The sequence below is a fragment of the Diplotaxodon limnothrissa genome, linkage group LG5, assembly GCF_057381915.1.
Source record: "Diplotaxodon limnothrissa isolate DT_005_m linkage group LG5, D_limnothrissa_male_GT1.1, whole genome shotgun sequence".
NCBI lineage: Eukaryota > Metazoa > Chordata > Actinopteri > Cichliformes > Cichlidae > Diplotaxodon > Diplotaxodon limnothrissa.
This window is the reverse complement of record NC_140600.1, coordinates 36,827,400-36,851,074: the sequence shown is the minus strand read 5'-3', so window position 1 is coordinate 36,851,074 and position 23,675 is coordinate 36,827,400. Positions and strand designations below refer to the sequence as shown.

The 23,675-nt window shown below is 38.9% G+C and overlaps 1 protein-coding gene across 1 annotated transcript in view; it reads left to right on the top strand.

Annotated features, from left to right (window-relative positions):
* Window positions 1-23,675, top strand: part of LOC146632780 (guanine nucleotide-binding protein G(s) subunit alpha-like) — a 36,996-nt gene that overhangs the window by 9,269 nt on the left and 4,052 nt on the right. Inside the window, exons 3-9 of the mRNA XM_085353498.1 lie at window positions 959-1,013; window positions 1,650-1,769; window positions 9,083-9,180; window positions 21,559-21,613; window positions 22,899-22,972; window positions 23,100-23,158; window positions 23,401-23,521. Coding sequence (XP_085209624.1) covers window positions 959-1,013; window positions 1,650-1,769; window positions 9,083-9,180; window positions 21,559-21,613; window positions 22,899-22,972; window positions 23,100-23,158; window positions 23,401-23,521 — 582 coding nt within the window. The remainder of the gene's footprint in view (window positions 1-958; window positions 1,014-1,649; window positions 1,770-9,082; window positions 9,181-21,558; window positions 21,614-22,898; window positions 22,973-23,099; window positions 23,159-23,400; window positions 23,522-23,675) is intronic.

Genomic DNA, 23,675 nt, shown 5'->3' with positions numbered 1-23,675 from the left:
CTGGCAGGGCTAGGGGCCAGGACTCTCCTCTCCGGGTTTTTGGGGGATGTTGCATAACAGGCAACCCACCCGCAGTAGATGTGCTCGGTGTGAGGTCTCGCAGCAAGCTATCAAATACGGCGCATTTCTGGGCTTTTAAAAAAAACGCTATGCGTCGCCAGGTGTTTCATCGGATTCAAGGTGTTACTTCCTTTGACAGTATCACAGTATCAGCTTAAAGCACTTGTTGCTGCTGAGTTTGCATATTTTGCTGTGAAGTACAGCCAGACTTTTGACCGCTTCGCCTTGGGCATTTTTAATCTGTAGCTCTGCTCTAAAAGAACGTACCTACCTGGACCCGCCTACTATCCTCGGAAACGTAAAATGATTGGCTAGAAGTGTATCTCAGCTCAGGAAAAAAAAGCACCGAAATAAAGCACCGAAATGTGCGCTGCTTTTCGGTCTGGTTACTACCGTTTATGTCAGAACCGGTGCCATCATGGCACCGGATACCGGTACCCATCCCTATTAATGAATGTCATTGTCAAAATTAAGACAAGCTGTTCTGTTCTTCTTTGGTATCAGCAAAATTCAGTGGTTGCACTTGGTCAGCAAATAAACAAAATATCTGTGTATGTGGGGCAGTCGTAATACTGATGTCAGATATAATTTAGCTCTAGGCTGACAAATACATCCTGGAGAAGTTAATATTACACAGCACATTTCCACTGGAATCCACTGGGACTGACACTGAAGAAACAAAACATCTCTGTGTAATTACAGTTTTTATTTAAAAATATTGTTTCCTGTCCCTGTTGCACTGCGATGGCCATATTTGGATTTATAGCTGTACATGAATATTTCTTTAAATGTCATCATTCACTGTTAACCTTTGTAGCTTAGGTCAATTAAAGCTAGTTGCCATCTATGCTTTTAAGTGATAAATAAATAAAGCACATGCGAACTCTTCTCTTCACAGGGAGAAAAAACAGAAAATTCATGATATTAAAAACAACATTAAAGAAGCTATAGAGGTAAGACACTGTTCTTTTTTCCTTTGATAGATGAATGATGTTTCTTTGTAATGTTCTGTCTGATATGCAGGTTTTTGGCTAAAATAGGAAAAAACATGGATTATAGCTTCTTAAAAAAATAAATAAAAAAATCCAAAACTCAATGCTGTATTCTAAGCGAGGAGGCTTTCAGTCACACATTGCTTCAGACCGGTCAGCGACCCCATGTGCGCTCCCAACCAGCTGGGAGTCGTTACAAAAATTTGCTGCACCACAACTCTCCTTGCTGTTACTTTGGGCAGTACCACATTGTCACAGTCACTTGTAGTTTGCATCATCTCGTCTACAAACACCCACTACCCACTCGCTGGGTGGTGGAGAAATTTCAAAAAGTGCAGAAGCAACCTGCTAGCGACCAAAGCAATCAGATGGAGGCTTGCGGTGCAGTCTCGAATACCTCCAACCACATGGGGAATACAGATTTATCACTAGCAGGTGGTGGTTGTTGGCGATGGCTAAACAGCCTCTAGGCGTGGGTGACTGAGGGGCTAAGATGATGAAAATTTGTATCTAAAGCCGTTTTGAGGCAGTGTAAACACATTTATGAATAATATTAATGAATGAGGCTTTTTGTGTTTGTGTGTTCTTTTCATACAGACGATTGTGGCGGCCATGAATACGCTCACACCTCCTTGCCAGTTAGCCTGTCCTGAGAACCAGTCTCGGATTGATTATGTCCTGAACCTAGTAAACCAGAAGGATTTTGATTTTCCTACAGTAAGTTCAACTGTACTTCATCTCAGATCTCTGACTTTTAAATGCAGTTTGTTTCCTTCTGCTTTCATTCGAACCTCTTGATCTGTGTGTAAAGAAAATAATGAATGTCGTGACACAATGAAACATGTGATCAGACAATAAAACAAAATTGAACAGCACAATTTTTGAAGAGCAATTTGGTTTTAAACAAAGCTGCTGCAAGTTAATAAATCAAATCTCTTTTTCCCCAGTGGGTGTTTTTTGTTGTAAAATCGCTCCTGCTATTTTGCACTAACAGGTGTAAATGTGTCAGATTCTCATTACTAACCTGCTGAATCTTACAGGTGTTCTGGCTAGTTGTGCTAGAGGTGAGTAAGGTATCACGCGACAGCCTGTATGAGTCCGCCTGGTGTGTTTGCGTGGTGATTCAGTAATTAGCAAGTGTGCTTCCGCTTGGGAGGTTGTCAATTGAATGAGCCTCTCACCTGAGAGTACCACACCGCCGATTAACTCTAATTGTCTGTAATAAACCTAAATGTGTCCAGAGGGACATGTCTTCCATAAACGCGTAGACCAGTCTGCTCCCAGCGGCCTGGGAGGAAGTCGATGAAGGTCCCACCACTGATCTGGAGATTGATTCATTGATTTATTTGCTCATGTCTTTCTGTTATTAAGACTGGTGTTCCAGATTAGTTGATCAATCATATTTTACAAAGTAATGTTCACCCTTCACTGGACGCCCCTTGGGGTTGAAATCTGCGGCCACAGAATCAGTTTGTGTGTTAAGTATTCTGGCTTTAAATTTGTGTTTCGCTACTGAACAATCTCCAATATTTCAGTAAGTACACAATGACCGCAAAATTCAAGCTTTTTTTTGTTAACTATCTAACAGTGGGCAGTTAATTAAATTTTAATTTCAATTACAATTTTGCATCCAATGATTATTTAAAAAAATAGATTTTTTTTAAATTACATTGATCTTTAATTGAATGTGGCACATTGATTACTTTTTTGCATTTTTACTATAGCGAATCAGATGTTGAATGTGTTTCCTCCACCCTAAAAGCCCAATCGCTTACTTTAGCTTAGCTAGAGCCAAGATCATGCAAAAGAAGCAAAAGTTGAAAATGTTTCAATAGATGAGCTTATGTTGGGAACAGTTTGTTGCAGCTATGGATGAGGTGGTCTCTCACCTGGTCCACTTTTGGGGACAGAGGGGTCAGGAGATGTTGGCTCTCCGTTTCTCTGTGCGTCGCTGCGATGCTGGTGTTCTGTCCAGTCAGCTTACGTTCTCAAATCAGCATACACTTTATGACACCCTGACTTGCCAATTTACAGTTTGGCATACAGACCTTTTGTCGTCTGTATGCCGAACTGACGGCTCCTGTTCACATGGTGGAATTATGTATGTATGCTACTCTGATTTGTCTGCTGAGATGATGGAACGACCGGTTTCCTGAGGTGGGTTAGTGTATGAAGGTGCGCTAATACTGAAAAACACACCATTATCTCTACACCAGATCAGCCTGTGTCCTGCCCTGCATCCATCTCCCTTTCTTCATTTATCTGGTTGTTTTTCATTTAAATTATGTACTAATTTAAAATTTAAGGAAATCATACATTCAAAAAAAGTGTTGTTGTTTTTTTTGTTTTTGTTTTTAACACATTCAGTAAATGCATGTTTAAAGTGAATGAATATTTTGTTTTGGCCCTATAACTATCCCCATTATCTGCTGACAAATCTGACAATAAGATTATGATCATGCAACCACACACAGTGAAAAACACGTCCTTTGCGTTTGGGACGCCATCTGTGAGAAGCTGACAATCACTGTTAAAGCAGGGATTCAAACAACCGGGTCTTTAATAGTGATAGTTTCTGATAAACGGGAGGAAAAAAATCCCTAACTTTAGTTTCCCAAATGTGAGTTTGCAGCTTTTCTTTTTTGTGATCTTATACTTTCTATGTTTATTGTATATAGGTCAAATTAACTGATGAGTAAATCTCTATAAGCAGAAAATAAATGAAACTCCTGAGTGCAGCATTACTCAGTTGTTGTCTAACAGGGGAGCGGTTACATAGAGGGAAAAGAACACAGAGTCTGTGTTTTTCCAGCATGGTGGCCTTAGTGTTTAAACTGGTTGCTCCTTTCGTGTACATTTGTCTTGTACATTTGTCGTTTACAGCTGAGTTTCCAGTAAAGAGTGAGCGTATTTGTGTGTAAGCAAAAGGAAGTCTCCTGATATTGTCTCTGTTACGTCATGGCAAATTTATTATGTGGGCCTATCTCGAGCTGACCCTTCCCTCGGGCTGTCCGTCCGTCACTAGACTTCCACTGCAGGAGGGAAAAACCAGAACTCTTTTTAATTTTAGGGTGTTGAGGATTACAGTAAATCCAAACGTGAAGGCAGTGCTGTTAGTGAAGTACTGCTGTGATTTTTGAAAAGTTCACAGTGATAGCTGGTTATTTAAAGCAGTGTTTAAAGAGCATCAAAAATTGAACAGTTTGTCCATCTGAACGCGTATTTGTTAAGGAAAGAGAAATGATGGGGTCGGCTCCTCCTCAGCTGCCTCCTCTTCCCGCTCCCCCTTGCCTGGCCTTAGGGTCTACTGGAAACCAGTTTGACTGGTTGACGCTGCCTTTCACTGTAGACAGACAATAAGCATAGGGCTTGTGTTGAATATCCACAGGCTTTTTGTGAATTTCCCCTCGAAGCTTTATGTCTAATCAACAATCCTCATAATTATTATTCACTAAAATTACTTTTTCTTTGTAAACATTAAGCACTGAACTTTTTTTTCTATTTTAAAAGAAAAACTTTTGTACTAACTTAGTCTTTGTAGACTGATTTTTGCATACCTGTGCTCAGCTGTTTGCAGCACACAGCATACCCTATCCTTAAAAGCCTTTCGATGGTAAAAAGAAAAGGAACGTTCAGGGAGAGGAGCAAAGGAGTGATCCCTCTTTCAGGACAGACAGGTGGGGTGTGTGTGTTTACAAATTCACCAACCCCTTCACTTTCGTTTTACAGTAACAAATATGCAGGAAGTCTTTAAATGAAAGTGACCATGAAAAAGTAAATAAGGCCGAGATGCATCAAAAAAGGATGGGAAATAAATAAAGGTCATCTGTGGATTTGGCATAAAGATTTATCTGTGTTTTATTTTATGCTCTTATCATTTTTCATTGTCTAAGTGTATTGATTTGCAATTAAAAATAATATATAAAAATAAAAGACTTAGTCATTCACACAGACACCCCTGCCTTAATAAACACATACACTTCTAAAACATATAAATGATACTTTAATTCTAATTCTGTAGGAACCCTTTTAAATATAATTAAATGATAACTGCAGCACAGCATCTCAGATTGGGTCTATAAGCAAGCTCCAGTTCTTAACATGAAAACTTTGCATAGCTATTGTAGCTTTTTATACAGCAGGAAGTTTACAGTCCTGCATAAACTGTAAGGGAAAGAAACTGGTAATAAAATAACAAATTTATTGGTAAAGCCATATTTACATATTACTGGTTACTGTATTATTTAACAAAATAAAGTTAAAAAAGAGAATAAGTGAGTTAGTTGTTACTCCTAACTGAAACACTTCTTTTCTTCTTAAAGCCAACATTGTTAGCTGATTTACAAGCTGGTCTGACAAAACAACCAATGGATACAGATTTCACCCAGATTTAAACTTTCCCACTTTTTTATGTTATTTTAATTATTAGATTCTTTTGGCCTTTTCTTTTTGTAGTTGAGCTGATCATGATAACAAATTACATCCTTTGTAGTTGTTGGGTTTTTGTTTTTTGGCAGGGTAAACAAATTATTAAACGAAATTATATTTAGCAATATTTATAAAAAGTTTTTGTGTGCACTTTTTTTTCTTTGCTGCAATTTATTTCAAATGGTGCTTATTGCTTTCGATTGATCATTTATTCTGAAAAATGTTCATCTGCTTCTATTTTCTTAACTGTTTATCCAGTTTAGGGTTGGAGGAGCATTAGAGCGTTTCCCAGCTGACACAGCTTTTAGCTATCCTAAACTATAAATTCAAAGCCCTTAAATCCAGGATGCAATTACAGTCTCACTTGTTTTTACGTCATTACATTCAGTTTTTCTAAGTTGGTTCAGAAGGAAGTTAATGTCATTGTCACGATCATTAGACCTTCTGAATTCCAGCACGTCCAAAACGTTGCTCTGAGCTCTTCCCACAGTCTACAGGGATAAATTAAAATAACAATAATGAATAAGACTGTGTGTGTAAAGACAACAAGTAAGTGCATACAGTTCACCTGTATGCATGCACTTTGGGGACGATCAATCAATCGGATACAGCGAAACGTTAAAGTTAAAATCCACATGCGTAAAATAAAATAAATTCTAAAAACTGCAGTGGCGGATACATGACCAGTTAGTTCTTCTGTTAAGTAACAACTGTTTCCTGAGTTGAGCAGTGCCTTTTGAAAAAGTGTGACAGCACCTTAATGCCAAACATTTATGTCATGTGCAAAATCTCACTTTGTGCAACATGTCAGAAGATAAAAAGTTCCCAGGGTTAACTTTTCAGATGAGTGTACTATGAAGCAAGATTACCGGTAGTGGGTTTCTGTGGAATGCCGAGCTGAAAGCCAAAGTTTTGTGCGCTAATTGAACTTAGCTAGATCACCACAGTCGTTTCAGAATCACCGCGTTTAGAGCGTGCTCTAAGAGCGATAAAGATTTTCTGCAGAAGGAATGTGTTTTATACATGTAACCTGTTGATCCATACCTTTAGGAAGCAGACTCGTTGGGAACATGCGAACATGCAAAAGGCCCTGTGCTGCCAACCTTTCCCAAGTTTGTTTTATACTCTGCGAACTGCAGCTAATTGTGTTTTTAGCCTATGAGTAAAATCGTGTTCACTTTGATCTGGTGACGAATTAAACTTATTTCTACAACTCATGCATTAGGTCATGTGACCCACCTGAATGAACTGAGTAGCCTATAATATGTTTTATAGTTTCACACTTTGCACCTTTTGTAGTCATCAAGTTAGAAACACACAGCAGCTTCTGATAGCGTACCATAATTTAAAAAAAAAAACCCAATCCCATGTCCTCTTTATTTGTTGCATTTTTGTTTAATTTCTTATATCCTGTATGTATCTTAATCACCTATCCCTCTGTCAGAAGTAGGCAACATTCAGTCTTTAAATTCTGTTTGTAGGAATAGTCAAGGGATACATCAAATGCCCCCTTTTTACATGAGCATGCGCAGAGCCTAAAAAAAGAATGGGTTAACAAAGAGAGCTAGTTACCCACCCTCCCCAGCTAATGTAGATGAAGCCTAGCTATACTGGACTTGCTACATAGCAAGTTATATCTCTCAGAGTGTTTTGATTCTAGCCCAGCTCATAGCCTTTAACTAGTCTTTACTTGTCGGACCAACTCTGCAGTGATAGGTGGAAAACACAGTGCCCAGCATTTGGTTAACAATTACACTGAAGCTGGTAACACTTTTATGGCGATTTTCAGTAACTTTGTCTATGTTACTTTCCACACACTAACAATAGATTGCCACTCATATACAGAACGTACAAATTACCCAAAAGGCCACTTCTCTAAAGTGAAAGGCTCAGCTGATAACCCATGACTTCTACTCATTCCATTATCCTACTTAATCCTTCCTGATTTTTTTTAATAGTATACAGTTTAACTCTATGTCTCATAATGGCTTCTTTGTGCCTGTCTCCATTGTATGTGACAATTCTAGATCACAGTGAAGATAGGCCCCTGCGTAGTGACAGTCTAGCCTTGTGTTGGTACAAAGCTCTCCGTTTCTACATGAACTCTGTGAACTGCTCTGTTTCCTGCTTATATCAGTTTGCTCATCTGCTGCTCCTCGGCGAGCCGGCCTTTAACTCCAAACTAAGCTGGGGTGTATCACTGCCCCCCTCGGCTGTCCTTAAACGGTTTCAGCCATCGAGAACCAGATGAAAAATACAGCTGTAAGAAAGGGACACAGGCCTGTCCAAGATCACACTCAACTTTTTCATGTATAACTAGTCACTAATATTAAGAGCAGATCGTTAGTTTGTCGGTCCTTCTGTATCCCGCCTTGTAAACGCTACATTTCTTGAACACTTTTCAGGCGATTTCATGAAACTGAACTCGGTTAAACTGATTACACTATAGTGATCAGGGTCACAGTGACATCACAGGAAATATAAACAAATGCTTAATCCAATAAAATAATTATGCGATGGCATTTTATATTTAAAAGGTCAAAGGTAAACTTCACTGTGACATCAGAATGTCCTGCAAAAGCTGACTAAATGCGACAGCAGTAAGTGTTAGTCACATTTGACCAACTTTAACTGCTTTCCCTTTATTATTGTAGGGTCTTTACCTTACAGTATAAAGCGCCTTGAGGCAGCGGTTGTTATGATTTTCCGGTATATAAATATAACTGAACTGAATTGAAGTGAACATTTGTGTGACGAATAGAACGTGTATACGCTACATGTGGTTGCAAACAATTATGTGTTAAGGCTAGCTTAGCACATATTTTGGACTGTTTGCTCAACTTTTGGAGGTCAACACAGCACATGTTGCTTCCTGTGTGAAAGGCCCTGTAAGTTAATGATATCCAACATCTGTAATGCATAATGCGTGGCCCAAAAGGCCCCCAAAAATCCAAAAACATGCGCTGTTGAGAGAGAGAAAGTGAGGAACATACAGACTAGGAGTTTATCACTTCCAGCACAAAGAAACATCTGACATACAACACTGGGTGATTTAGCCAATTGTAACTGGGTAACATAAGTTGACAGATGTAAGCTGAATTGCTAAAACGGTATGAAGTCTTAACTTTTACTGGCTCTACTTTGTTTAAAATGTCTAACCTGTCTGTCCGGCGCCCTTCATGGTCCCCTCGCCTCACAGTGAACAAAAATGGGGAAAAGTTGGAGATAAGCGTCTCTGCAAATTAGATCACGTTGCAGTTATTTAAAAATCAGGACATCAGAAATATTTTGTCTCATTTGATAATAATGATGTCTGGCTGTAGTTTCTCCACACACCTGCCGAAATCTGGGCGTGCACTTCTCCAACCACGCCCGTGCATTCCCAGAAACCTTGTGGATATGTGACGCATGACTATAGGGAGGGAGATTTGATTTATTGTAAATCGTAATTGAAATTAATTAATGCAACTTCAGGTGTTGGTGGAGGTTAACAACCATAAGGTGGTAATTCTTGTTTTTACAATCAGTTACCCTGTTTCCAGTCGCAGAAAGCCGCAGATCTCAGATGTGTTGCTGATCCAAACAAGCTTTTGTCTTTTCAGGAGTTTTATGACCACGCAAAGATCCTCTGGCAGGACGAAGGTGTGCGGGCATGCTGGGAAAGGTCCAACGAATATCAACTCATCGACTGCGCACAATAGTGAGTCTTTGCTTTTCTTATACTATTTTCACCTCTGTACGTACACTAGCAGTTAAATACGGGCACATTTCTAAGAACTTCCTTCTTCGGGTTTTGACACTCAAAGGTGAGACATATAAACCATTTAATGTGTGCTCTGGGGGGGGTTGGGTTGGGTTGTTTCCCTGTGGTTTATGTGAGCTCAATGTGTGAAGATAAATGGTGATAATGAATGCAGTGCTACTTTGTCAAGTGTATTTATTTTGGCTAGTTTATTTTAGTAGTTTTGTAGATCATTTCTTTAGGCTGGAAATAATGATGTGTTGTCTCTTTTTTCTTTTCTTTTTTCTTTTTTTTTTTTAAAGGATTTGTGGACTTTGTTATGGTGTTGGTATTTTGTTAGTTGGTCCACCACTTTAGTATTGACTGAAATATTTGAGCTACCATTAAATTGGTTAATATGAAACCTCTGACTCACGTTAGTTGTCCCCAGTGGATAGTTCCCTTGTGGGGACACCAGGGGATTCCCTTTGTAGTTTGGACTAAAACCTTTCTATAAAGGTTAAAGCCACTTTCAGTATGAAATGTTGCAGGCAGTCTATACTTGCAGTTGTGGCTTGTGTATGCCAAAAATGGCATCACAGCTGCTGGTGTGCAGTGTCCTTTGGTGACGTTTTGGTTTGCCATGCACCTTCTAGCTTTTGTAACCTGAAGCCTGCGATTATATGTTCTGCAAAAAAAAAAACCTGCTTAAAACTTAGCAATCGCTTTGTTTGCATACTATTATGACCATTTAAATTTTCTTCTCAGTTTTGACACTTACCCATGCACGTGTTGACATAGCTTATTTATTAAAACATGGATTTTCCACATGGTAACGAGTGCTGTTGAGAGCATGCCAGAGCAACAGGTAGCAATAGACCCCAGCACATAGAAAACTTTATAGAAATATTGAATCCTACAGACAATAACTTTGTGCACATGAAAAACTGAAAATGAAGGCACGCACAGCATGTGGGCAAAGGCTTGATATTCAAGTGTTTATCATTGAAAAGTACACTGCTACTTCTTGTGCTCACATTTATGACTATGGTGCTGTGTTGACGTCACAGTTCCCTCAAGCAGCCACTAATGTGTCAGGCCAAACTGTGGCATAATTAGTAAAAATGTGTTCATTGCATTGGTTCAACTATTGTTCCTATTTTGTGCTAATTAGCAAATATTAGCTTAAATGTTAAGCTAAGGTAGTAAAAACGGTAAATGTTAGTGTCATAGCGTCAGCATTTAGCTTAGAGCACCTCAATGCCTCCATAAAGCCTCAAAGAGCTGCTAGCATGGGTGTAAAGAAGCATCACAGATGGCCGGTGTTGGTCGCACCAATTAATTGCGATTTTGGTCATTTTCTGACTAAAATTTGTGCTCACCCAATCTAAAGTTTCCATGATGCTTGGTTACAGATGTTCCTGCTGTGAATTGGACTGTTGAAAGGTTTCGTTTCCATGTGCTGGCAATTGGTTTTTTCTGTCAGGTGGATTTCTGGTTAGTCTTTGCTAAACAAAGTGCAGACCTTTTGGATGGTGATAGTGTGTGTGTTTTCACTGATGGGGAATTGGTTAATCTTCCTGGAACATCTTTTTGTGTTTTCTGCATTGAAATTTGGAACATATTTAGAGGAACATTAGCTTGAACTTCCCCAACCCGTGCCGCCTGACTCTCCCTCTGCTGTTCCAAGCTTGTTATCTTTCCCTTTGGTCTTTGGTCAGTCTGGCTTCATTATAAGACACAAAACGATCACATGCGTCAGTATGGGACGTGTGCTGACTGTTTCATTTGTCGTTGTGTGTTTAAAGCAAGTATCAAATATAAAAGCTCTCATAGCATTATATTCGTCATTTATTGCATGGTCATAGCATGCAATAAATGACTAGATATAACGGTGATGCATGAATTCAAATGGCATATTTTACTGTAGCAGCCGGTTAAGGGGGAACTATTTTTAAACTGCTTCACATATAATTAGTTATCGAGTTTCTAACCTTTGGGTTTAGATCAAAAGAGGAAGGAGTGAAGCAAAAAGTAAAGTTGTACTGCACAAATTCATGTTCAAATTGTAAGACTTTTGATATGTTACAAATAGTTAAATCAACTATTTGATGAAACGCTTAATGAATGACTTTGCCTCCCAGGATTTACTGTTAATCTGTAGGGACTACATGCCACCAAGTCCACCTTCAGCTCGGTGTGGCATGTTTTACATAAAATCTCACTGTAGTAACTCAAGCAATCAAATGAATGAGGAGTGAATTCTGTATACATTTCCAAAAAGTAGAATTAGAAGTTCTACTGCATGTGAAGTTGTACTTTGTGCCGTATTTTTTTTAGATGAGTGTACTCAGTTACTTTAGTTACTCAGTTACTGTCTTTGTGAGCGTATGTTGTCATTGGGGGGTGTGTATGCATGTCATTTCCATGTTGCAAATGCGACCACAGTTGTTTGTCGCAGTCACAGTTGCGTGTGTGTGGCACTCTTATGTTTTGTGGGAGGCGGGTGGGCTGACAGCACAGGCTGTCAGTGAGATGATCATGAAAAACCATCACTGTAAGAAGTGTGATTGAACACATGCGGCGTTTCACGCATCTGAGGAGAGACAGCGATTGAAAATGACAAAAGATCGAAAAGAGAGATTGAAATTGAATGAGGGTTTTCCTCTGTTGCAGGAACCCTCTCCTCCCTTCTCCTCTCCTCTGTCCTCTCTTCTCCTCTCCTCTCCTCTTCTCCACACCCAGCAGCCCCAGTGTTATGATGGATCAGATGTTGGGCTGGGTGGCCAGACCGGAAGTGCTCCCCTCCCCCCTCTGTGTGCTTATGTAAACGGAGAAGCAGAGAAAGAGAGAGGGGAGAGCTATTTTTAACCCAGGCAGGCTGCAGAAGGAGAAAGAATGAGCGACTGTGTTAGAAGAGAGAGACAACTTCAGCATTATTGATGAAGGTTGTTAGCATTAAATGAAAATGTCAACCCTGGATCAGCACAGGAAAAGTGAGGCCCACCATGTACACCTCCTGCCTCTCTCTTTGCAAAGATCACCTGACCCGTGTCATGATCGGGGGGGGGGGGGGGATAAAATCAGGAAAAAAAAGGGAAGAAGAAGTTGACATGGCACTGATGCTTTGTCTCTGTGTGATTAGAAGGAAGTCACTGAAGCTTCACCGGTTCTCTTTTTGCTCCGTCATGCTCCGCCGTGATGCATCATTATTGTTGCTGTTTTTCCCCTATGCATTGAGGATGCACTCTAACTGTAAGATGTTCAAATGCAAAGTCCACTCAGTGCCTCGTTGCCCCCTCTGCCCAACAGGGCTGAGGCGAAGGGTTTGTCAGGTTTCTATTGTCTCATCATATACAGTATAGCAGTGTGTAAGTGTCGCTGTAAGTGTAAGAATTTTCAAGATAAGTGGAAAAGAGAAAAAAATCGTAATTTTTATTTATTTATTTTTTCAAATTGCTTTACTCATCACTTCACAGACTCTGTTACCTCATACACATAACAAAGGCGAATCCAAGCTTCTTTTGGGCGCTCCCTTGCTAACAAACAGCATGCCACAGTGGATGGCTTCCCATACTTGATTTATGATTTTTATGCTGGTTATCCTTCCTGACCTAATCTCCGAGGGTTTTTTGTCTCCTGCTCGTCTTGAACCAGGGATCTTTTGCATGTCAGACAAATGCATAAATCACAAATCTATGGGCATAGTACAGCCAGGGGTATTATTCTAAGTTTCTTATATTATTTGTATAATATTCCTAACCTTGCAAATATCCAGGCTTGCAGTGGTAAAATTTGCAAGACAAAAATGGTACATATATCCAGAAAATAAGAGGGATTCTTTGAGATTTAAGACACAAATTTATAAGAAACAGATGTTTAAAAGAAAGAAAAGTTGCTTTTATTTTTGCCGAGCTTCCACATCATGTCAAAGTGGGACGTTAGAGGTTTTGTAGGCCTTATTTGGCGAGTCACAAATACACAACAGTGGTAGTACAGACTGCACTTTCTACAGTTTTACTGCTGCTGCCATGTTGGATTCCAAAGTTGGAGTTGGTGTGACTTTGCTGACTTTCCGAGTGGGAAGTCCAACTGGAGGGGGCGTTTGAGCTGAAAATCCAGTGGAATTCTGACTTTCCACTTCAAATGGCATGCAGCATCATTCCTAATATAAGATGGACTATTCAAATATAGTCTTTTTTGCAGTTGGGGTTAGCAATAAGTGTTTATTTTATAATAACCCTTACATTTCTTATCATCATAAGAAATGTAAAGCATTTTTAAAAACCTCTGTGAAAGGGGAATATCACCTGTCCAAAGCTTCAGTATGGTGAGCGCAAATTATATTATTATTTTAAGAAAGATTTAATTGGATCAAAGATCAAGTTGAAACGTATCTGACTGCTGTTCCCAATTTTATAAACTTTAGGAAATATAAGGTTTGCTTTATTTTTTTCCCCTAAGGGCATGCTGGGTAATCTGGCCAGGTAGTATGGCAGTGTGGAGGAGGCTCTGTGGCTACAGGACACTCAACAAGATGCCATAAAAAAGAGAGGGATTAAAAAGAGAGACTTGTTTAAGTGTTAGATACTTGTTAACTCAGAGAGGGTTAAATATTTGTGTGGTTTCTTTTATTTATGTGGTATTTATTGTATGACAACATGCAATTGTAAAAAGTGCAGCATGGCTAATCTTTTGAAAATACTGCCATATTGCTCAAAAATATTCCCAAACTTTTTCAATAATATCATAAATTTCACGCATTTTTCTTGAGATTTTATTTTTTTACCTAAACCTCTGTAAATTTCAGGATTTTTCCTCATTAATTTACCAAATTAAGAGAAATCACAATTAATTGTTGAATAAGTACCTGATTTTAAATATGTCGAGTCTTGCACATATTTTTGCAAATATTTATTTATAATACACCTCTTTTATTTTATTTTTATTTTTGATATTATTATGGCTTATTGGAGGATCAACTAACTGTTTTAAAGTCATGTCCTTAGTTGTAGCTTCTTGTCATCTCAGTGAAACATCTAAAGGTTACACCTTTTTTCCATGTTTTGTAAGACTTTAGTGTGGGTGGTAAGCAGATTTCATCTTTGGACAGAGACAGATATGCTTCTAAGCAAAGTGGCAGCTTGCTTTTTGTCTGCAGAGGCATCGTCTCCTCCATCTCTAAAAAGCAGATTGCCACCAAATCTGAGCCCTTCCTTCAAATGAGAAGTAGAAAGACGCTTGTACTTGTGGCCTAAAGACAAAGAAATAATGCAAACATGTGGCCAAAAGGAAGTTATGGAAAACTAAGCCAATAATGAGATGTTGCTGACCAGTTGGAGACAACTGCATATTTGGAAACAGTGAACAAAGCTGTACATACTTTAGCACAAGTCCTTTGTAAGCTTTACACAGTCTTCACCTTTTGTGGATTTTTTGAAAATACCATGAATCATTTTGTGTTTGTTTATGATCATTGCTGATCATATGAAGATTGTTTTCCTGTAAGCTCTGTTCCTCACACCGAGAGGAAAAAATTGACTGGAGATCATTCTTTTAACTTTAAGGCAACATCAGCCTGAACTTAAACATTTGCTTCCCTGACTTTGTAACATGTAACAAACTGTACATCCAAAAATAAGTACATTATTCATGTAATTCCTCCGCAGGGGTCTTGTTTCATCTGTCTGACCCTGCTGTCATTTACACCGTCATTCTTCTTTACCTACCCTCTTTCTTCCTGTCTCACCTCCTTACACACACCTTCAGTGTGGAGTGGAGCTGTCAGGAAACAGATAATAAGTGAAATAACGTTAATTGAGTTCACGAGAACACATTACGTAGCTGCTTTTATTCTCAATCTGTGAAAAATATAAATGAAAGCTAATTTGAGAGAAAATGTTTTTTAAGCATTTGCTGAAGCTGTCAGACCGACTTTTATTTCTTTTTTTAAACAATTGATAAAAATGATTTGATGCAGAGCGTGAACTTTCTTCCAGGATATGCACAAGCATGTAAGGCAAGCATAATTGTTTGAGCTTTTCAGCCATGTCGACACACTTAGGTCAAGTAAAAAAAAAAAAAAACCCCAAAAAACTGCTGTAATCAGACACGGACAAGTTGCTGGTATAGTAGCCGGTGCACAGCTCCTGGTATGTGGCTTAGTAAACACGGAACAACGTAAAATTGGATAAATTAATTATTTAGTCTCTTGAACCAGAACGATATTGATGTTGTATATTGTTTAGGTCTCCTGTTACCTTATTGTCTGACTGCTTTTTTATTTTTAAATGACAGTATAGAGGTACCCGTTGTGTTAAAATATGACGAGGAGTACCTGACCTGAAGCTGGGAGTGAAGGTGTTTTGTTTTTACAGGCTTTTATTTTGAAGGACTCTTGCGAAACAGACTTTTTTATGCATTATTTTATGAAGCATTCCTTCCATATGCAACACTTTACTAACAAAAAAAATACATAGAATCTTAAACATGAGCCCCAATGAAATGCTAATGTTCCATTTGTTCATATATTAAAGTGGATAAAGTAATAATGTATTTGGGGGGGAAAGTAATTTTCTATTACTTTGTTAAAAATTAGTTGTGCCATCTATAATGCAAAATAACGTCAGGATTTTGCATAAAATAATATAAACAGCACAACGCCATAGATTTGCAACACCAGATGTAGTGGATTTTTAATCTCTGCTATATATTTTGTTTGGTTTTCTTCTTCTCAAATGTTAGGAGTGTCTTTTTTTTAAATTGGGGGTGTTTGTAACTGTAGGAGAAGTCACTCAGAGACGTTACGTTTGTGCCGCCTGTGCCAGAGTCCCCCTAAAGTACTTCTTTGGCACCCTCGTACTCCTCTTCTCTCCCCCCGTCCTTCCTCTGCTCTCGCCTCTCTCTGTCTCTCCGTGATGTGTGGCGGTGTTTGTGCAGGGACAGAAAATGGTTGAGATTGAGTCTCTGACTCATCCTGAAGGAGGAGGGAGGGGAGATGAGGGATGGGGGCAAAGACGAACTGATTTTTTTTGTGTTTTGATGGGGTGGCAGTGTCACTGTGTGTTATCCTGAAGATGTTTAAATGAAATTTCCAGGTGTGTGCAAGCTGCAGATGTTAAATGTGTAAATGTGTTTGGAGACGGGCAGCTGTGGGAAACTTTGCTGCTGCTGCTGTAATCTCGCCGTCTTGTGATTTTTCTGAATGCTGTTTAGATGTCTCGTGTTTACTTAGTTACTTTTCCTTTATTTTTCTTCTTGTCGTTGTCTTTCTTTCATTGAGTTTTGTATTCTTTTTTACTTTACTGTACGGGATTTGTATTTTCCTTTCTGGTCCTTTGGGGGGTTTTCTTCATTTTTATGCCTCATTTAAGGTTTCTTCGTGACTTTTCTCTGGGCTTTGTCTCGCTTTAAAAAGTTTTCTTCATGCTCTTGTTTGTTTCTTTTTTGCTTTCTTTTATTCTTTGATTTCTGATCATTTGTTCATCAATTAATTTCATTTTTTGTCACGTTTCTTTCCCATCTTTGTCAGTTTCTTTAAAGTTTTTATGCTCTCCTTTTACTTTTCTCTTTATGTTCTTTTTTTCCTCTAAACTTTCCATTCTTTTATTAATGTTTCACTATCCTGTTCATTTTTTTTTATTTTTATCTTTGATTCTTCTCTTTCGTTCTCTTTTTGTCTTTCTCTTTCACTCTGTTCTCGTCTCCTCCTACCTTTCCTACTCTTATAATCTGTTCACTTTTCTCTGTTTTCCTCGTGTGTTAGTTCTTTAATTGCCTTCCTTCTTTTTTTGTCCTTTTCTTCTCTCGCGCACTTTTCCCTCTGTTTCCTCTAACCCACTCCATTCCCTGAATTTCTTTCTTTCTGTCTCTTTGTTGCTCGCTCCATTCCTCTCTGTCCCCTTCTTCTGCCTTTCTTCCCTTCTTTTCCCTCTCCTCTCTCTGTCTGTCTCTCCCTCTCTCTGGCCTCTCTCCAGCAGCACAAGATTTGGAGCCGATTGTCTATTTATAGCGCCTGTGGTTCTGTCGCCATGACAACCAAGCTGGAGGCCAGGGCGCCAGGGAGCTATTTTTGGAGCAGCTCTGTAATGTCAGACATAGCCTTCTCTCTCTTTCTTCCCTCTCTCTCTGGATGTGGTGTGTGTTTGATTAAGGATCGGCTGGCGAAGCCTTCGGTTTGGTCAGCTCGTCGCAGTGTGAAGCGCTAACGTACAAAGAAGCGGTAACCCCCTCAAGTCTTGCACCGTCCCCCTCCCCCCACCTACCTATTACCTCCACCTTGAGGAAGCACCGAGACCATTTTTTTGTTGGGTTTTTTTGTATTTATTTTTTTGAGTGGGCTCGGTGCTTCAGAGGCTTGTAAAGCTTCAGTTTTCTCTCGTGCAGCTGAGATTGATTTCAGGCGCCTTAAGTGACACGTTTGAGTGTCTGCAGTGAGATTTGCAGCAACAATAAAGACACAATTTAAAGCCCTGTTAACGTAAAAAAAAATACTAAACTGCATTTTTTGTAAATCTGAAAAAACAAATTTAAGTGTTAATAAATGGCCAAATTATTGTCAGTAAAATTGACACTAAACTATATTTAAGGATTTAATACTTAAATTTACAATTTTAAAATGTATCCTTTTTTTTTGTAAACTTCTAATAATCTTTTAATTTGTTTTCACAGTTTTCCTGTTTTACAGTTTTACTGTTAATCAGCTTCTCGGGAATGTGCATTTTCTGTATTTGTAAAGGTTTTTGAGCGTCTTCATTTTTTACTTTTGTGTAAAGACATGGTGGTTGAACTTCTGAAAACTTGCTTGGACATGAATAGATTTGAGGAGATGTGGAAAGAGGCGCTTTTTAGGGACGCAATCCTGCTCGCTGATTTGTGTGTGTCTGCGTGTGTGTTGTCACACAGCGGAGCTGCTCGGACGCGGTGGGGCAAAGTTTTCCAGATGCTGTGTGTTTGTATCTTGTTATACTACAAACCCTGATACAGGTTAAAATACTTTAATTATTACTCTGGTACTATTAAACTGTTAACACAGTTAATGTGTTCTTTGATCAAATACTGGCTTTTTTTTTTTTTTAAAAGAGACATTTCATAACTGTTTCTCATATGAAGGTAATTTAAAATTAAAGTACTATGATCTGAAAATTTGGCTCCCTAAAAACATAAAAACCTGCTCCGTCCTGTTACGTTTGATCTGTTTCTGTTTTATCCTTACCAGCTGTAAGGTTGCAGGCCGGACGACACAGTTGTGTGTCAGAGTAATCTAATACTGAGTAGAGATGAGGACGTATGAAAGCTCATAATCTGAGTAATCCTTTGTTCTAATACTGCCACTTTTACAAGATAAATGCATTATGGGAGTGTTGTCAGCTATGTTGGGACAGTGCGCCGCTGCTGTTACGTTTTTTTTTGTTTGTTTGTTTTTCAACACATGAAAAAAACAAAAACAACTTCATTATGTTCAAAATTACACGTGCAAAGCAGATCCAGTTAAAAGGTGTTTTCATAGCAGTCCAATAGGCTTTAATTATTGTAGCAATAATATAGAAGAAATTTGGTAATTGAACTTTTGTTAAAAAAAAGTCTATTTTTTAAAATATAATTGATAAAACATGTGATTTTTATTTTATAAATTTGAACAAGCATATTTAAATATCCTTCAGGGTTGTTTGTGTGGCAATAAAACAATGAATCCAAATAAAGAATTGAAGTAAATATGACATTTTAAAAATATGTAAATGCTAGAGTATTTATTTTTCATTTTTCCACAATCGTGGCCTACATTTATTGTATCTGCAAAAAAGAAGAAGAAAAGAAACCCAAAGAAAACAGAAGAATGAATTTTAGCTTTTCTTGTAAATACTGGGTCATTTTTAGCTACCAGACAAGTGACCTGTGTATATTTCCAGAGTTTAAGTCACCCTGTCTGCTACCCAGAATAACCCTGTGGATATACATAACACCGTAGACCTCTCTGTTACTGGGGCAGCCACTATTATTTAGTTCATCTTAGTAGGCATGGTTATTATTGGCACTTCTCCTATTAATAGGGAGAAGTGCTAAAAATTGAGCAGTGTGTTTGTCCTGGGCGTGTTGATGCCTCAGACCGGAGCTGTAGATAAACAAGATTTTGGCCTCAGCAGATGTTGGGGGCAGGCATGTTAACTCTCATCATTAGAGCTGTAGCTTTCACCTTCACCCAAAATGAAAGTTTTGTTGTTGAGGTGCTCACTAATAATGTAATGTTATGGGCTGAAGTTTGACTCGAAGGTGCTGAGGTGTGGGAGCACCTGAGCCACTTGGCCCCTGCAGAGAGCGGCTGGTACCAGACCGGCTGACTGCCTAATGGTCTTTCTGTGTGTTTTACATGAATATCTGTGTCAGTGCGCATTTGTGCAGAGAAATGCGCATGGCCCGCTCTTTGTCTCTGCGAACCCTTTCTCCTCCCTCTCCTTCCTGGCTCAGGGGTCTTTTTGTCCGTTTGTCCAGCACTGTAGCGCCTGCAGACGCAGCCCCCCGTTCCTCTCAGTGTGTTACCTGCAGCCCTTCTGTCACATTTCACCCCTGCCCGCAACATTCCTAGTTATCTCAGAGGGGGCTGCATACCTGTTCTCTGAGAGGCGGCTGCAGGCCAGTGTCTTGCCTTGCTAGTTGTAAGAATAGAGCGTAGACAATTATTCAAAGCAGACAGCCGGGCGGGCCGGGGAACAGAGTGGGAACGCAGTATGTTAGCAACTACTCTGTAACAAGCAGTCAGGGATTACTTAAAGCATTTTGGTTGGTGAAGCTTTGCAGAGATTTAAAATAAAATTGGTTAGATGAAGTTGCAAGCAGTGCTTTAACACATCAAAGCCATGTCTGTTCATTTTTTTTTAAATTAGCAAGCATTAACTGTGTGGCTACACTTTAACACTACTGCACTATAACCCTCATCCCTGCTTAAAACATGCTGCTCAGGGGAAAGCTTTAATATTTAAATATTGTTCCGGAATTTTGTGAAGTAGAAATGCATCAGAATAAGGTACATTAAAGTACATTAAGGTTAAAGTACAATAAGGTACAATAAAGTACATTTAGCATATTTGGTGTTTTATTTTAACAATTTGTATGGAGGTAATTTTCAAGTTTCTTTCTACAGAAAGACTCCCATTGCATTTCAAGCTATATCTGTCGGAGACCCTGTAATTATTTGTACTGCATTTCACGTCCATTCAGTATTTACTTGAGATCTTGTTGTTTAATATAACATGGTAACACACACGAGGAAGGGCTAAAGTTTAATATGCAAATGTTTAAGTTTGAGAGCAGAATCCGTGATTGAAACATTTGCATGATATTAAAGCTGCGATTGTGAAGTTTTCAGCTCAGTTTCTGTAGGAAAACTGCAGCACTTGTGCTCGATCAGTGCAGGCGAGTGCGACACTGCTGCTTAAAGATAATCACCAAATTCCTTTCGGTATAACTGGCCTGAATTCAGCTCACTCCTCTTTCCATGCCACAGCTGAGCAACTCTTCTTTGATAATGTTTACCTCTTTACATCTGAAAGTCCCGTCTGGACAGCTTGGAAGTTTAATTTTCCACCTTCATTTTATTTACATGCATGTGCAGTGGCTCGAAGGGAGATGATAGGGAAGTTGTTTTTTTTCCCTGTGTGAAATTTAGGCAATCTTATTAATGCTGGTGTGCATGTACACGACGGGTACTAGTGTAAAAGTGTCTGTGGTCCAGACAACTCCGAAAGAGTCGTCAGGCTGCCTCACACACCTTGAAAGCATACACCCGTTCACACAGACCATTAACATGCATTTGGGTAGGCGCTCTTCAAAATATGAACGCGCTGTAGGCCTGCATACCCACCCACGCACGCACACACACACACACACACACACACACACACACACACACACACACACTTCTCCTTCTGTGCAAGTACTACTACAGCAGCTCCATTGACGAGGCTTCTTCAGTCTGACAGAGCAAACGGCTGCCGGTGACTCAGACTGGCTGCCTCTGATCTCGCTGCGATTTCAAACACTCGCCCCCTCGTGGCCATTCAGGGACTCATATCCTCCATGTTTCCCGAGCTCTCATTGCTGTGCTCGGCAGCAGCGCTCGGCCTGTGTTTGTGTGCGTTTTTGAAGCCAAACTCTTCCAGTCTGATAGGTTGGTGAGTTAAGGAGGATTTTAAGTTGCGTTTACAGTTCAGTAGGTTTTATTTTGAAGATTACTGTGGTTAGTTAAAATGGACTGATTTACTGTGAAAGTAAGCAATACATTAGTTTTATTGTAATATTGTATATATATTTTTTCTATACAGTTCCAGCTGAGATTTAAAAGCTTTTGTGTTGTCTTTGCAGCTTCCTAGACCGGATTGATGTGGTCAGGCAGAACGACTACACACCCACTGATCAGGTGAGGCAGTCAGCACTCAAACACCAGTTATAACAGTTTTTATCATTTTTATTTAGTTTTGTAAGTTTCAGTTATATTCTGTTATTTTATTGTTTAAAAATGTTCACCAGTGTTTAGTATATTCTATAATGTTCAAATTGAGCAAAAACGAAAATGGAGAGTAGTTTTTGTTTTCTATTCCAGTTAATCAAAATGTTTTTTTCTCTTGTAGCTTTCATTTTTTGAGTTTTAGTTCACTGTAATAACACAAACAGGATTGAAGGTGATGAACCACCAGAGCAACGCCTGCCAGACATTTGCATTTATTCACCAAACTCAAATAATATTGCAATAACAACCTGTAAGCAGATTTTCAGGTTCCCATCATGACACACTCATGCTCTGTGCATATTATTTGGAGGCACCTGTGCCTTCCCTTCTGTGACGTGTCAAAGTTTAATCTTGGGGAAACTCGAGAAGAAGTAAAAAGTGTGAGTGTGTTTAACTGTGTAGCCGGAACCAGACAAAGGATGTGAACTGCAGTACACGTCATATCATACGTGAAACGAGCGTGTGCAGATGGAGAAGTTCACGTCCCAACGACCCGTGTGGACGTGGAAAGCATGAAGAGACCTTCATGACGGCATTGTAATTACGCATCACCACTGAGGGCAGCAGAGCCGTGCACAGGGCATGTTTGCATATAGAAAATGTGTGTCGTTGTGTTTGCAGAAAATTATAATTACCACATTTGTGGCAGTTTTTAAAATCATAGTTGGTGAATACTTTCTAGATTTTTATGTACAATCAGCTGTGATTAGCGTAGAAGCGAGTAAGAACAGTGCCGTGGGAAATGGAAAGTGAATATAGAAAAATTAAAAGTAAAATGAGTGTGGAATTTATCTGCTTTTATTTGATTTAGATAGCCAGATAAAACTTTGAATTTGATTGTTTTTGACCTGTTTTTACAAAAGATCTACTCATCTACAAACACTATTCATTATTAGGTGTTATTATTCAGTATGTCTTATTGAAAATGGACTATATGCACAGCTTCTTTTTAAAATTATTTTATTTATAATGTGTATCAATACGGATAAGTGCATAATATGAACTGTGTCACACATCCCGGCATTTAAGTTTAAATGCTGTTCCCTAGATGGACTTTCAAGACGCACGCATCAGTTATCTTTATTTGTTTTATTTCCTCACGAAAGTCGACTTCTTGCCCATTTACTGCCATTTTATGCTTCATTGTCCACTTGTGCTTCCTTTAACCCTCCTACTCCTTTTTTGTTTTTTTCAGGACCTGCTAAGATGCAGAGTACTGACATCTGGGATCTTCGAGACAAGATTTCAAATAGACAAAGTTAATTTCCAGTGAGCAACCTCAATGTTTATTTATCACGATGTGTGCGATAGAGCGAAAGTAAAAAAGTCAAATAAAAGGATTAATACTGTTTTAAAAGTGTAAATATAAAACTTTTTAACTTCCTCTGTCTCTCAGTATGTTCGACGTTGGAGGTCAGAGGGATGAACGGCGAAAGTGGATCCAGTGTTTTAATGGTAGGAGATGATCCTGAATTATTTCTGAAGTATCTAACACTCACTTTGCTGCTTTTTTCATGTCATTGGGTTTATAAAGTTACTAAAGCAGATATATATGTAGTGTTCAGCAATCCGTAACTGGATTGAAGCATGTGCGTTCATTTAAAGTCCAAGTTGAGAACAAGGTTGTGTATCTTGAGTTTTTGGGTATTTTTATTCATAGTGGTTTTATTAATCCTGCTCTGTGTTGTGTGCCGCAGATGTGACAGCTATCATCTTTGTGGTGGCGAGTAGCAGCTACAACATGGTGATCAGAGAAGATAATCAGACTAACAGACTACAGGAAGCCCTCAATCTTTTCAAGAACATTTGGAACAACAGGTCGGAGACAAATTTTTCTTTGGACACATTTCTTTCTTTTCTGTTTTTGTCTTTTTTTGTTTGAAGGTGAGGAGACAAAAGGGAGTCATAAAAGCCAAGAAATGTTGCTAAAAAGACTATAGAAACTAAATGCTGTGACACTTTGGTCCCTTTC